Here is a 14,434-nt window from a genome sequence, read left to right as displayed (position 1 = left end):
AAGAAAAGTCATACCCGGACGGGAGCGCGTCTCAGGCCAACGGATCTGCATCCGCCAACAGGGCCGCGTCCCCAATCAGCAGCACAGCGTCGTACAGCTACAACTCGTTTGCACCCAACCCCCAGAAAGCCGGGTCCCAAGGACGATCCAGCGGCGGAAAGATGGCTCGAGCAGCGACATCCTCATCAAACCAAAATCAGCCGCCATTCGGCCACAGCAGCTGGGACAACTCGCGAGGGTCGCTGGGAACGGACGGCAGTGGCTCGATGCCCCGCCCCGGACACGCGCACAAGTTCTCAGGACAGAGCTGGGGCTCGGGTGGTTCTCCACGAGCACACGTCCAGGTTCCTGATCGGTTCACTCCAGACGACCCAAACCGGGATCCCGACACCCCTAACACTGGCGTCACTCCCGCCATGGCTGAGGCTGCCGCTTATCGACGAGCCCAGGCCGCACGCCAGCAACAGTCCCAACCACGTCAGAAGCCGAAACCGCCGCCCATTAGAACTAGCAGCGACGATGGAACGACCAGGAGCAGTTTCTACGTGCTGAATCACGACGTCCGCACTAGCGCCTACATGCTCGACGACAACGATCGACCTCCCCCTGTGCCATCCAAGGACGGAACCAAGAGCCGCTGCGTCACAGAGCCAGCACCCCAGGAGCCTAGGAGGCGACGACCGTCACTCGACATGCTCCGATCTGTCACTGGATTCGGCCTCGACCGCAAGTCTGGCAACACGAGCTCGACTTCTGTCGATGGCAAGGAGCAGCCCACACTGAGAACTCGCCGATCCAAGGACCTGTTGCGAGGGACCATGTTCGAGAGCAACAAGTCGCGGCAGGCCGAGCAGCAGCGTCAGCTGGGAGTCAGCGCCGAGGCCGAGAACAAGAAGCAGTCGCCCGTGGTCGTGCTCAAGAAGAGCTCGGGTGCTCTGCGAAACCTGTTTCGTGGCAAGTCAAAGACGGAGCCCACTTCCGTCAAGCAGCAGGAGGACGCGCCGTCCGAGTCGCTCGCCAAGCCGACACCGCCGTTCTCGTCGTCAACGAGTCTGTCAAAGACGCCCGCGTCACCCATGTCGTACAACTCCAAGTCGCCCTCGGCTTCGTCGTTCAACGCAAACAACAATGCCGGCGTCGGCGCTGGCAAGTCGAACCCGAACCTCGTCAACTCGCAGACCCAGAACACGCAGCTCAAGCAGGTGACCTCGCGTAGCAGCAAGGCGTCCAACACGTCCCCGCAGAACGTCACCTGCTGCGGCACGCTGGCTGCCGCCGAGCAGCAGCAGCAGGCGCCTCGTCCCACGCAACCCACTCCCCGCACCGACCCCCAGCCAGCGCCCCCTAAGCCATCGACGTTGTCGCCCAGCACCGCTGAGACGCCTACCCACTCTGGCAACAAGACGCCTATCGGTCCGCGATCCATGCCCACCAAGACGAATGGAAGTGCCTCCTCTCACTCCCACGGTTCTCACCACGGGCACAGGAACAGCGACCGCAACAGCGACACGCCCAAGGCCAAGACGCCGAACGGTCCTCGCAGCCCGCAGACAAAAACCACTCCTACGCAGCCGCCGACACGAGCACTCCCGGACCCCAAGAAGGAGCAGGCGAACCAGGCTAACCAGGTGAATCAGACCACCCAGCCCAACCATACCAGCCAAGCCAGCCTCAGCCCGTCCAAGTCGTTTGTCCCGCTGTCGGCTACCTCGACTGTCACGGCAAACGGCAACCCGCGAGAGCTGCACCAGAACTCGGCCAGCCCCGCTGGCTCCGATGGAGGCTCGGTGGCGACTGTTCGTGGAGCTGCCGAGCCGACGGCCCGTCTTGGCGACGATTGGTCACCGATGAAGCAGCCGAATGGTCAGGCAAAGCTTAATTTATTACAGCTTCCCGAGCTTGATCTCGCATTAGGTGATTTCTCATCATCATTTTCGTCCGACTTTTCGTTTGACTCGCTGGGCTTTGGTACCAGCAATGGACCCAGCTCCCCGACGACACCACGACGGGATCTGGGAGGTGCCACGCCCAAGAATGGCCGTTCGTCGCCGAGAAACAGCTGGGGTTTGCAGGTTACGCCGCCGGGTGGCACGACGCGTGCCGAGCGACGGCGGTCCAAGTCGGTCGGTAACGGCGAGGGAGACTCGTTCTGGCGCAACGGCTTTGACAGCTCGTGGCTCACGGCCAAGCAGTTCTCGACGAGCGCGTCCTCGTCCGAGCTGCACACGACGAGCCAGCCGCAGAAGGAGCCGGAGCCTGCTGCCCCCGTCCAGGAGGAGCAGCCTGCCCGTGGCTTGTGCTGCGGATCTGTGCCGTCTGTTAACGACTCGGTGTCGACGCACCAGACCCTGTCTGACCACGCCCGTACGCCTTCGCACGGCAGTTCGACGCACGAGACGAGCTCCCCGTCGCCGCCGCGGACGCCCGAGGATGCCCACTCTGCTCTTCTCGGCATTGCGACTGCCCACTCGGACAAGTCACCGCACGCAGATGCCTCAGTCGAGTCGGCGCTGTCCTACGACTCACCCATGACGCTCTCTTCCGAGGATGCCTACGGCGGTGTCTCGACCGCGACCACCGCTACCACCGCTCAGGCGACCGCCATGGCCGCCGGTGGTGCGCTGGCTGCGGCTGGAGGTGCCGCTGTCGCGGCCGCCTACGCTGATGACACGACCCCGCCGGCTTCGTCTGGACGGCAGATCCCCGCTGCCGAGCAGTCCATCGCCGCGCCCACGCCCACCAAGGCCAAATCTTCCAACCTTGCCACGCCGCCGCGCCGCAAGTCGCGCAGCAAGTCTCCCGCGCCCAAGAGCGAGAGCCCTCAGCCGCCGACTTCGGCGCCGGACGCGCTCGCAATGCTGACCGCCGCCTCGAAGAGCAAGAAGGGGAAGAAGCCCAAGGCCGAGTCGCCGAAACCGAAGGAGGAGCCTGTCGTTCTCAAGCTCAAGCCATACGTTGACTACGACCCGTGGGCGCCCGGAAAGCCGCCTCGCGTCACCGAGGAGCCCAAGGAGCCCGAGCAGCTCCCGCCGCTGAAGGCTCCGTTCAAGGCGCGCAACAACTCGCGAACCCTCGTCACCCGTGCAAACTACATCCACCCGGACCCGACCATCTCGCTGTTCGACCTGACGCACGAGCTGGAGCGGTCGCTGGAGAACTTCCGCCACCCGATGCAAAGCGGTGGTCCGGAGCGCTCGATGATCATCCGCTCCGAGTTGCTCGTGTACGTTGCCGAGATTGACAAGCGCTGCTACGACCCGCGCGACGAGCCGCAGTACCGCGAGCTGCGAGAGTTCTGTTACGACTGGGCCGACTCGCTCTTATTCGAGCTGCGTAACGAGCAGCCGGCTAACGAGCGTGGAGCGTGTCTGGAGGGCCTGGCTGCGATCCTGGAGTGCAACGCACTGGCTGTCGAGTCGCTCCAGCTGTCCATCTCGCACCAGAGCGCGTTCCGCAACCTGATGGTGCGCGTCATGAATTTTGTCATGGACAAGCTGGGCGCCAAGGGAGTGTTCCACAACACGCTGCTGTTCTCTGGTCGCTTCCTCGCCTTTGCCTTCTTCCGCATCCCGCATGTCGGAGGACAGCTCGTCGGCGTCCTGCAGCCGCCTCGCGGTGCGCTCATGCGCTTCACTCGACCCGTCCTCATCGGCCAAAAGATTCCGGCCGAGGCACAGCCCGTTTATCCCGAGCACCTGCAGGGTCTCTGCTTTGACAATGCGCAGGCGTACACCCGCCGGTTACTCAGCCTGGACCCAGACTTTGAGGCTCCCGACGAGAAGGAGGCATTCCACTTCCAGCCCGGAAACTGGTTGCGCCGATGGCAGTCGGACGACTCGGAGCTGTTCCCGGCGTTCTACCGCGCATACCACCGCCAGCTTGCCAACTACCTCGCGCCCGCGGTCGAGTACTACCAGCAGCAGAACCGCCCGGTGCCGACGCACGTGCTGTTCCGCGCGCCCGGTTACGCTCACCTCGCCACGATCTTTGCGCGCAAGTGCCACTCGTACATTCTCGGATCCGTTAACGCCGTCACGACGTCGAGCTCTGGCCAGCACTTTGACGCGACTGAGAGCGCCGGTTTCCGCGGCTCGCAAAAGCCCGCTGTTCTCGAGACTGCCAACCGTCGTCTCGTTGAGACCATGTGGACGTTTGCGAGCACGCTCGTCACGCTGCCGACGTCTGACGGACGCGTGCTCGAGTGCGACGGCAGCCAGCTGTGGGGCGAAATGGTCGAGCTGTGGATGAAGAACCTCATCACCAAGACGAGCTTGTACTCGCCCAAGGGTGTGTTCTGTCTGTTCGACCTGATCGACGGTATTGTCGACCCCGTGCTGAACGGCTCGGCCGACTCGCCGCTCGATATTCCCTACGTCATTGGTCTCGTGCGCCTGATTCTGAACGAGGCCGAGCACGCGCTCACGCTCGTCAAGGTGATTGCGTTTGTGTTTACGCACTGGGAGATTCTGACCGCGCGGCCCGAGGACCGCAAGGAGCTCTGTCTCGACATTCTCCTCGACCGCAAGCTCTTTGAGCGCCTGTGTTTGTTCTGGTCGCAGTCGGTGCGCTCGTACGTCCTGCGTCTGGTTGTGTTCCGTCTCGGACACTTGCACACGACGAACGCGGACGGCGAGTCGTACAATGTCGAGATTGAGAGCGTCCAGCTCCTGCAGACGCGTCTCGATCGCATCAAGCGCCGGCACGACGAGCTCGAGCCTGCCCCCAAGGACGACGACCCGCTCGAGTCACCGACGCAGCTCAAGACGCCGCATACCCCGCGAACGCCGACGACGACGCAGATGCCTCGCAGCCGCAGCACGATCACGATGGTCGCCGACTCGCCCCAGGCTCCGAGCAAGGCTGAAAAGTTACTCGGACTCGGCGGCTTTGGGCAGAGCGACGAGGACGGGGGCAAGCCCAAGGCGTCGTGGTGGAAGCGCACGCTCGGCAAGCCCGGCAAGAAGGCGCGCAAAGCCAAGGAGGCTGCGAGCCCCAGCATCTCCCCGAGCCCGACGCTGACGGATGTCACGCTGCCGTCGCCGCGCTCGTCCACCTCGTCGCGCTACGAGAACAGCGCCGGCAGCATCAAGGGCCGCCAGTCGCCCGCTCCTGCGCCGCTGTCCAAGCCGCAGCCGCCTACTCCCACTCAGCAGCAGCAGCAGCAGCAGCAGCAGCAGCAGGCAAACCGCCCGCCGCAGCCGGCGGTGCAGCAGGCCGATGCAGCAGCAGCCCCCACAGCAGCTACCCGAGCCCAAGCTCGAGCCGAGCCCTATGGCAGCGGACGCCGGTGTCGAGAGCCCGCGCTCGTCGGACAGCAGCGACTCGCCCAAGACGCCTGGCCGCAAGGCGCCTCCGCCCAACATCAACGTGGACCACGCCAAGCGGCCCGAGGGCACCAAGGCGGCGTTTGCGTTCGAGTTTGACCTGCCCGCCATGTCTCCTCGGTCGGATGCCTTCGACCCGGCGCCGAATGCCACCTCCCCGCGACGCAGCAGCCAGCCCCCTTCTCCCCGTGCCACGACGAGCCCGCACATGTCGCAGAGCTTCAGCAAGCGCTCCTCGCTCCTGCCGCCGAGCACGGAGAAGGCGCTGGCGGATGTGCTCAAGAACGCGCCGCCCGTCCCCGTCATCGACCTGGGGTACGACAAGAAGCTGCACTGCTACGCGGTGCGCATGCTCGCCGAGCTCGAGGACGCGCAGAAGGAGTACGACGAGTGGTGGTCCGAGGGCGGCATCGGTAAGGTCGACGGCGCGCCGCCGCGTCTCGCGGTCGCCTGGCCCTTCCACGAGGGCGAGGACTAGAACTATCACACTATCACATCCCATGCCTCCCCCGATCCCCCGACATTACGCAAACAGATACTTTCCCGGATTCCCAGGCCGTATTTACCTTTTACATATATATATTTTGTATTTGACGAACAAACGTATTTAGAATCAATCCCATCCCAAAAGCATCCCCGCCCCCTCGGCTGGGGGATGGACGATACCGCCCAGTAGTGACTATGTACGATGATGACTGGTGCGAGTGCAGCGAGCGGAGCGAGTGTGGGTGGTGCAGCGTATGGAGTGAGCGTGGAGTGTGGGGTGTGAGTGAGGGTTAGTAGGCGAGGAGCGCGAGTGTGAGCGTGAGAGCACAATCAGAGTTGTAAAGCATGCAAGATGATCAACAAGGGGTCAGTGAGGCGCGGTGGAGTGCTGATGCATGAAACGAGGGTTACCGGGGTTACCGGAGGTGTAGTCTATCGGAGCCGAGCGACGGCTGCTGATGGGAGCCGGCGACTGAGAGCCGGACGCGGCCGGACACCATGTGTGACTATTGACTCGATCGTCCAGGCGACAGTGTGACTCCCACAGCGCGCAGCGCGGCGAATGCGGCGCATGCGGCGACCCATGGTGACCCCCGTCTTCGGTCGATCGGCCCCGGAGGCCTGGAGGCCTGGATATGCACACCGCGACTCTCGTCAACTGCGGCGACGCTAGTGATAAGGATATAAACAGGTGGCAAGGGCCTCTCTCTTATTCCATCTCTGTCTCTCTGTCTCTCCTCACTAGCATCTCTCCTCACAGTATTTACTATCAACTGCACTCTGCCCTCTCAGCTCTAGTCTGTCCTCGGCGCTCCACCCCGCTTCTGCTCAGCTTTGCTCAGCTTTGCTCAGCTTCTCCCGTCCCGCATTCTGCAGTCTGCAGTCTGCAGTCTGCAGTCTGATCCAAATGTTGGCGAACCTGTATCCCGCCCTCCTACACCGTATGGAAACGACGCAGGACCGGATCCTCGATGCGATGGACAGGCTGGAGATCTGGCTCGACTCGTTCACTTCTACTTCTACTTCTGGATCTACAGTCTCGACAGTCTCGGGGAAGGGGGTGGGGAGGACTAGGATGTTTGATAAGGGGGACAGGAGGCAGAGGGAGTGGGCCAGGAGCGAGGTGGAGGAGGTGGATAGTAGTGATGATAGCGACGAGGAGGAGGATGGGGAGGATGGGGAGCGGTGACACCCTCCAAACCCACACGACCAGCACCAGCACCACACACAGCAGCAGCACCAGCACCAGCACCAGCAGCCATCAACTCGCCGCTCTGGATCCATCAGTCATCACCAGCACTGCGATCGGTTAGACGGAACTCAGCTGCTCAGCCCATGAGCCCGCGCATGGAACCATTCCCCGTCGTTCTCGTCTCGTTCTCGTCCCGGCATCTCAGTCTCTGGGCAACAAACCCCAGAAAGGAGGCTTCCATATCGTCCATGTCGTAAATCTCGTAATGTCCCAATTCCGATGATCTGTTAATCTCGTCGATTCGATGAATTGTAGAACGCAAACGCACATGTAGGCATAGGCATGGACGGATGGATATGCCGAGGCCATTTTGGGGTGCTCACTTCCCCTCTTTAGATAATGAGACGATGACATCAGTACGTCGTCGTCTGAGGTTCGCATTCCGTGCACACTCGGGGATTTGGGAAACTCTGCTGCAAGATGATAAACGTGCGACGGGCGACGTGCGAGGTGCGAGGTGCGAGGTGCGACTGGGATTGTGAATGTGAGGCCGCGGTTTCGGAGATGAACACTATGCATATTCTGTCAGCGTTGCCACTCAGCGTTTATGTGATAGCATGAAGAGCAGAAGAGCTCGAGTCACTGTAAGCGTGAGCATGCGAGCAAGGGCTGGCTCAATTGTCACTCTGTACTCACTTGGCGCCTGTCGCTTATGCGTTTCAGCCGTGGGTGCATTCCACTTTGCCACCCACACTTGCTCTCATGAACTCACAGTCTCAAGAGTCTCAGACACTCCCATGCCTGATTTGGCAGTTGAGTAGAGGGAGGAGGAAAGGACTGTGGATGGTTGACTGGACGACGGGGAGACAGGAGGAATTGGCCGAGAGGCGTCGAATTGACCGACTCACCCCATTGCCAACAGTAGTGACCTTCCTGCAAACCTGTCACTCTCGACCTACACGCTGTCCAAGGTCTCATGGACAAACAGGGTTAATCTGGCTTGCCGAGCAGCGCAGCTGTGTCTCCATGTCGCTGTGTCGAAGAGTCATAGAACCCGATCAACTTCCCTTCACCGAGCCCTCGTGCCTCCACAATTTTGGCCCCGCTCGTCGCGTCGTTTGACAGACATTACGCGTCCACGCGCTCGCCCCTGGCGTCCTTCACTGGTAACAACAAACCCTCCACTCTACCTTCCTCCGCACACACCATGCTTCCAGTCGAGGATATTATCCGCATAGCAGTCCGCGAAACGGATGCTCCGGGTACGTACTCGTAAACAGCGCTGGCCAAAGCTAACTCCAGCCGTTGGCGAGGACTACGCCGCCAGCGTCCAGGCCGCCCTCGAGCATCCCGAGTCTGTGAGTCGTCCTTCCTCGTGGAGCTGGCATGTGTGCGATAAAGTAGCTCACATCAGATCCCCGAGTACAGCAAGGACAGCAAGGCGCTCGACGTTGTTCGCTTCCGCGCCCTGCTCCAGGACACGGGCTTCCCGGCCGAAGTGTACCAGGACTCGAATGGCGGGCTCGCCGAGCGCTGGATCGGATGGGGCGTCGAGTAAGCTGCAGCGCACTTTGTGAAGCTAACAGCAGAATCCCGGGACTGCAGGACTGGACCCGGTCTTCAAACTCTGGGGGTTTGGCCGCGCAGGCGATGGAGGGACTCAGCCTGAACGACTCTGCAGCCTCAACGCAGACACCCGACAAGCACCCCCTCAGCGCACTCGGGCACAAGGCCCCCGCAGCGCTGCTGAAGGTGTACGACGCGGAGGTGTCTTACCGCCCCGCGTCCGTGCTCGACGTGATCGGTATCGTGTCCCAGGGCATGCTCCCTTCTTTCGACGACGGCGACGCCCCCCTCGTCCCCGCCGTTCACGTCCTCAATGCCACAGTGCTCGATGCGCCGCACGCTGCCACGCCGACCGACGCCGCCGCCCGGCAGAGCCTCGTCGAGCACCTGTCCCGCGCCTTTGATCCGCCTGATGCGACGGCCGGCGAGCTGCTCCTCCTCTCCCTCCTCGCGCGCCCAGACGTGAGGCAGGGTGTGGCACTGGGCCAGCTCAATCTCAACGTCATCCGCCCCAAGAACGGGAGCTCGCTGAACGCGCACCTCGCCCCCCTGACGCCGGCACTGGTCAACCTCCCCCTCTCACTTGATCTGCTGCACCGCGCTCCGTTCCGCCCGAAATCGGATGGCGCCCTGCTTTCTCCCGGTCTCCTCCAGCTTGCCCCCGGCACACTCCTGCTCGTGGACGAGGACGCGCTCGGCGAGGGCGAGCTGCAGGAACGCGCCGTGCGCAACCTCCAGGCACTCTCCGAGCTGCTCGCAGAGCAGAACCTGACGTACGAGTACCCCTACTCGTCCGGCGTGCGGATCCCGACCTCGATCCGCGCGCTCGTCGAGAGCGAGGGCCGCTCGCTCCTCCCCGTCGACGCCGCGCTGCCCGCCACACTCTCAACCACCGTCCAGGCACCCTCCGAAGACGATCTGGCCAGGTGGCGCGCCTACCTCGCACACCACAGTAGTTCCGCGCACGCCGCGACGTTCAGCATGCCCGACGCCGTGGCCACGATGATCCAGGACGAGTTTGTGCGCGAGCGCCAACAGGGCGGCGCGGGGAGTATAGAGAAGGCCGAGGCACGCCTCAAGCTCAGGATGAAGCTGGCCCGGCTGCTCACGCTCAGCGAGGGGAGTGAGGTCACCGAGCCTGTCTGGCGGAGGGCGGTCGAGCTAGAGAACGAGATCGAGAGGAGGAATGCGGAGCGCGAGGCGAGGAGGAGGGAGAACACGCAGGGGAGGACGCTGGGACAGCCCTCGCAGACGGCGGCGACGCCTAATGGCTCGGCGGAGCAGCCTAACGGAGAGCCCACGGCGCAGTAGATTAGACATGCATGTATTGTATCCCACTTGGCTGTCGCGTGACTGTGGCTAACGCGTAACATGAGCACTCTCACAAGCCACCATCACGTCAGCCAGTGCTGCTGTTACCGCAAGTCTATGCCAGTTGCATCACTCGCTACGGCTCGTGCTACACACGGCTTTAGCAAAAACTCTTACATAACAATATTTATACTAGAAAGAAAAAGAGACGTGTGCTTACGCGTCAATGAGGTTCTCCTCCTTCTTGCCGTCCTTCTTGTCGGCGTCGTCGCCGCTCTGCGCGCCCTGTTTGCCCTTGACGTCGCGGACCTTGCGCGAGTAGAACTCCTGGAGGATCTTGGGCGAGATGCGGTTGAGCGACTCCTTGGGGAAGATGCGGAGGAGGTCCCAAGCAATGTCGAGCGACTCAAAGATGGAGCGCGCCTCGTACGCGCCCTGGCCGACGAACTCCTTCTCGAAGCGGTCGAGGAACTCGAGCGCCAGCTTGTCGTCCGCGCTCAGCGCCTCCTCGCCCACCACGGCCTTCATCGACGCCGCGTCCTTGCCCACGGCGTACTTGGCGTACAGCTGGTTCGAGACGTCGCCGTGGTCCTTGCGCGTGAGCTTCTCGCCAATGGCCGACTTCATCAGACGCGACAGAGACGGAAGCACGTTGATGGGCGGGTAGATCTGGCGGTTGTACAGCTGGCGGTCGACGAAGATCTGGCCCTCCGTGATGTAGCCCGTCAGGTCGGGGATCGGGTGCGTGATGTCGTCGTTCGGCATAGTCAGGATGGGAATCTGCGTAATCGAGCCGTTACGACCCTCGACACGGCCCGCACGCTCGTAGATCGTCGACAGGTCAGTGTACAGGTATCCGGGGTAACCACGGCGACCCGGCACCTCCTCACGAGCGGCAGACACCTCACGGAGCGCATCGGCGTAAGACGACATGTCCGTCATGACGACGAGCACGTGCTTCTCGAGCTGGTACGCAAAGTACTCGGCCGTCGTGAGCGCAAGACGCGGCGTAATGATACGCTCAATCGTGGGGTCAGACGCGAGGTTGATGAACAGCGTAGAGTTCGAGATGGCCCCCGACTCGGCAAAGTCCTGCATGAAGAAGCGCGCAGTCTCCATGTTGACACCCATGGCGGCGAAGACAATCGAGAAGTTGTCCTCGTGTCCGTCGTGCACACCCTTCGTCGCACCAGGGCGCTTGACGAGACCGGCCTGACGACAGATCTGCGCGGCAATCTCGTTGTGGGGAAGACCTGTCACCATTAGTACACCACCGCAATGTCTGCTTGTGTACACGTGCTTGCCATCCAGGGCAATGGCCCCCAGTGGCACAGACTAAGGTAGACTCACCGGAAGCAGAGAAGATGGGGATCTTCTGTCCACGCGCAATCGAGTTCATCGTGTCAATGGTCGAGATACCGGTCTGGATCATCTCCTCGGGGTAGATACGCGAGTACGGGTTGATAGGGGAGCCGTTGATGTCGAGGTAGTCCTCGGCCCAAACACGCGGTCCCTTGTCGATCGGCTGTCCGGAACCGTTGAACACACGACCAAGCATGTCCTCGGACACGGCGAGCTTCATGCTGTCTCCGGAGAAGGACACACGGGTAGCCGAAGTGTCGACACCGGTGGTGCCCTCGAAGACCTGGACGATCGCCTTGTTGCCGGAGACCTCGAGCACCTGTCCACCGCGGGTGGTGCCATCGGGAAGGGTGATCTGGACAATCTCATTGTAGGAGGGGAAGTGGACGTTGTCGAGCACGACGAGAGGACCGTTGACCGCGTTGACGGTACGGTAGTCCATACGAGGCTTGACCGAGTACTCGCGCACGGCGGCGGCCTGGTGTCAGTTGAGAGCTCCAAAGCGCAACTTACGGCGTTGATGGCCGCGAGGTCCTGGTCGCTGATGCGGGGGTCGGCCATCTTCCTTGAGGTTGTTGTGAGGAAGAATGGAGGGGGGGCGATGGAGCTTGGGGAGGGTGGTTAGAGATCGAGCAGCGAGCGATGACGGCGGGGTACACCGTGGCTGGTGATACGGCATGACACACCTCTCAGGATCCGCACACCCCGGCGGTGCTGAGACGTCCGGAAACAACACATCATTTTTCCACGTGGCGTGACAACTGTGATGATCGTCGGCTCGATCGACGAAAGCTGCGTCTACATCGGAGCGTTGCAAACCGAGTAAAGCAACAGAGTAACATGACTATTGTCCTCGCAAGTACAGTCTGCTTGCTCTGCAAGGCGCCCGCCGCATAGATTTGACGACGACCCTCCTCCCCCTGGCCGTCGGAAACATTGCCTTGTCCACCTCAACATTGTCATGTCGTCAACGACACCCTGCGCTTGAACTGAACTCCCCGCAGCCATTCCAAGACGGACCGCGATGGCAGTGCCAAGCTTTGGACGTCCGTCAAGCAGCGATCGAATGCTACCAGTGTTTCTCAGCGTTCTCGCCCTCACGTGGTCAAAATTAACACCCTTATCCACCGTTGCAGGCTCAGCTTACTATCAGCTCACAGCAGGTACCGTCGCCGAATTCCTTGCACCGCAGTGACATACTTGAACCGGGTGTTCTGGAACCCGGTGTTCTGTAGTAGCCCTGCGCAGCCCATCCAGCACGGGAACCTCAAAGTTTTCCTCCGCGGCGACCCACTTCATTTCACCGCTGTCATCTGACTATGGTATCCAGTTCTTTGGAGAGGAATGCAGGGTTTGAAATCGGAAGCGATTTGGGAAGCGAGGCCTCTAATCTTGAAACAAGTTTGCGACGCGTAGCCACAATCCGATAAGAGGGCAGAGAGGAGCTGCGATATCTTGACAACGCTCACTATGCTGTGGACAACTCTTGCTCTACTATCCGTCGCCATTGCCGAGCCCGTCACCTTCCTGTCGGCGGTTCCACCATACACGACATGCATGGAATCGGTGCTGACATGGCAAGGCGGGGCACCGCCGTACGCTGTCAAGGCCAAGGTTGACGGCAACTTTCGCATCATACAGCAACACTGGAACGACACGACCTACAAGTTCGTCGTGGACTCTCAGCCAGGAAGAAGCCTCGACATCTTCATCGAAGACGCGTCTGGGGAGAGTGGGGATCCGGGGCAGAACTCGTTCAAATCAATCATACGATCCAATGAAGGACATACTTGCCCGCTGTACGTGTTCCCGGCGGATACGAACACGTCATGGGCCCCGGCCACCGTCACTGTAACCTCGACTCCCTCGTCTAGCCCGACAGACGAGTCTGCCCAGAGTGGAGGCTCGGGCTCGGGCTCGAAGAGCCGCATTGGAGAGATCCTGGGCATTGTCGGTGGAGTCGTCGGCATCCTCATCATCTTGGGATTACTGTTCTGGATTTGGCATCTGCAGAGGCGGTTGCGGGGGAGGGAGACTCGCATCTATGAGACGGTCGTCGACCACACGGTGCATCCTTACTTCAACATTGAAGAGCCGAGCCCCGTCCACGAGCATGCGCCACTTCCGAGCTCTCATCCTCCGCCTAATGCTAAGATGATGGACATCAACAGGATGCTCGAGCACTCCCCGCGACCCACACTCTCGTCGGCATCTCCACATCATTCTCTGCAAGAGCGGCCTGGGCTGTCGCCCGTCGTATCTTACCCTCTGTCCTCCTCAGCTCCGTTCTCTCCTCTTTCTTCGACTCAGGCGCTACAGGCTCAGCAGCAGTCCCAAGCTCCTCCGCGACAGGCAGACCAGGAGAGCGAGTACGCCGAAGACGGTGGCCCAGCCTTTCCCCCTCCACCACGCACCGTTCACCCGCCCCATTACCGCGACACATGGAAGAGCTGAGCACTGGTTGCGCGGTATTGCCCGGGGAAGCGGGCATCGCTCGACGAGTGGCCCTCTTCACGTGGCTCGCGGCGAGGCTCATCAGCCATGCCTCCTCGGCACCGCGTCTGGTACGCGCGACCACTTGACAACCACTCAACTTGCTGTGCAAGTAGCTGAAGGCTCATGGATTTACGCATATCACTACACCCATATAATATTCGACGTAATGGAGCTTGTTCTCGTAGTCTGAGGCTCCCCCTTTTCAAGCAGCCCAGTCCAAACCAGCAGGAAGCAAAGAATGGCCCCGTGAGGAATCAACAACTGTCGCCATACACTCAGGAAGATAGACGGCCTTTAGCTCTGAGGGAACGACCAGCTTCGCTGTCTTCATCTCGTCTCTCGCAGTTCCAAACCGAAAGTGGCATTGTGAGGATTCAGAGGAAGACCGAATGTCTTCCTTTATTTCGGTTGACGCACTGACGGGGTTTACCTTTTCACCGCGCAGCAAGCCCAGCTCCCACTCCGCCCACCCTCCAAATCCGTCCACCGGCCCGGTAGAAGGTGGACCTCCGGCGGAAGCCAAGACGAGACTGGGCCGTCTGTACTGCAGCATTCTACGATGGAGGCACATTGTTCACGTCTGGAGACGTCGTACATCTCCTAGAGCGACGGCGTCCTCACTGCGTGGTTGCTCGACCTGTTGAGCGGTGGCTCTGCGGTGATTCGGGTTGGAGCCTGTATGCTGGCAGAGAGCTGC

At 61.4% G+C, this 14,434-nt stretch overlaps 3 protein-coding genes across 3 annotated transcripts; 2 read left to right on the top strand and 1 right to left on the bottom strand.

Moving 5' to 3' along the window:
* Window positions 1-8,209: 8,209 nt before the first annotated feature.
* Window positions 8,210-9,879, top strand: A1Q1_06233 (uncharacterized protein; the record flags this gene model as incomplete). Its single annotated transcript, XM_014321442.1, has 4 exons — window positions 8,210-8,264; window positions 8,305-8,360; window positions 8,407-8,556; window positions 8,608-9,879. 4 exons carry the CDS (start codon window positions 8,210-8,212, stop codon window positions 9,877-9,879), a joined length of 1,533 nt encoding a protein of 510 aa, XP_014176917.1.
* A 129-nt stretch (window positions 9,880-10,008) lies between these two features.
* Window positions 10,009-11,802, bottom strand: A1Q1_06232 (vacuolar ATP synthase; the record flags this gene model as incomplete). Its single annotated transcript, XM_014321441.1, has 4 exons — window positions 10,009-10,027; window positions 10,100-11,132; window positions 11,230-11,689; window positions 11,755-11,802. 4 exons carry the CDS (start codon window positions 11,800-11,802, stop codon window positions 10,009-10,011), a joined length of 1,560 nt encoding a protein of 519 aa, XP_014176916.1.
* A 909-nt stretch (window positions 11,803-12,711) lies between these two features.
* Window positions 12,712-13,695, top strand: A1Q1_06231 (uncharacterized protein; the record flags this gene model as incomplete). Its single annotated transcript, XM_014321440.1, has 1 exon — window positions 12,712-13,695. The coding sequence occupies one exon, from the start codon at window positions 12,712-12,714 to the stop codon at window positions 13,693-13,695; it is 984 nt and encodes a 327-aa protein (XP_014176915.1).
* Between the last annotated feature and the right edge of the window lie 739 nt (window positions 13,696-14,434).

This window comes from Trichosporon asahii (assembly GCF_000293215.1).
Source record: "Trichosporon asahii var. asahii CBS 2479 unplaced genomic scaffold scaffold00075, whole genome shotgun sequence".
Lineage (NCBI taxonomy): Eukaryota > Fungi > Basidiomycota > Tremellomycetes > Trichosporonales > Trichosporonaceae > Trichosporon > Trichosporon asahii.
The sequence above is the reverse complement of the archived record's forward strand: the minus strand, read 5'-3'. Positions and strand labels throughout refer to the sequence as shown.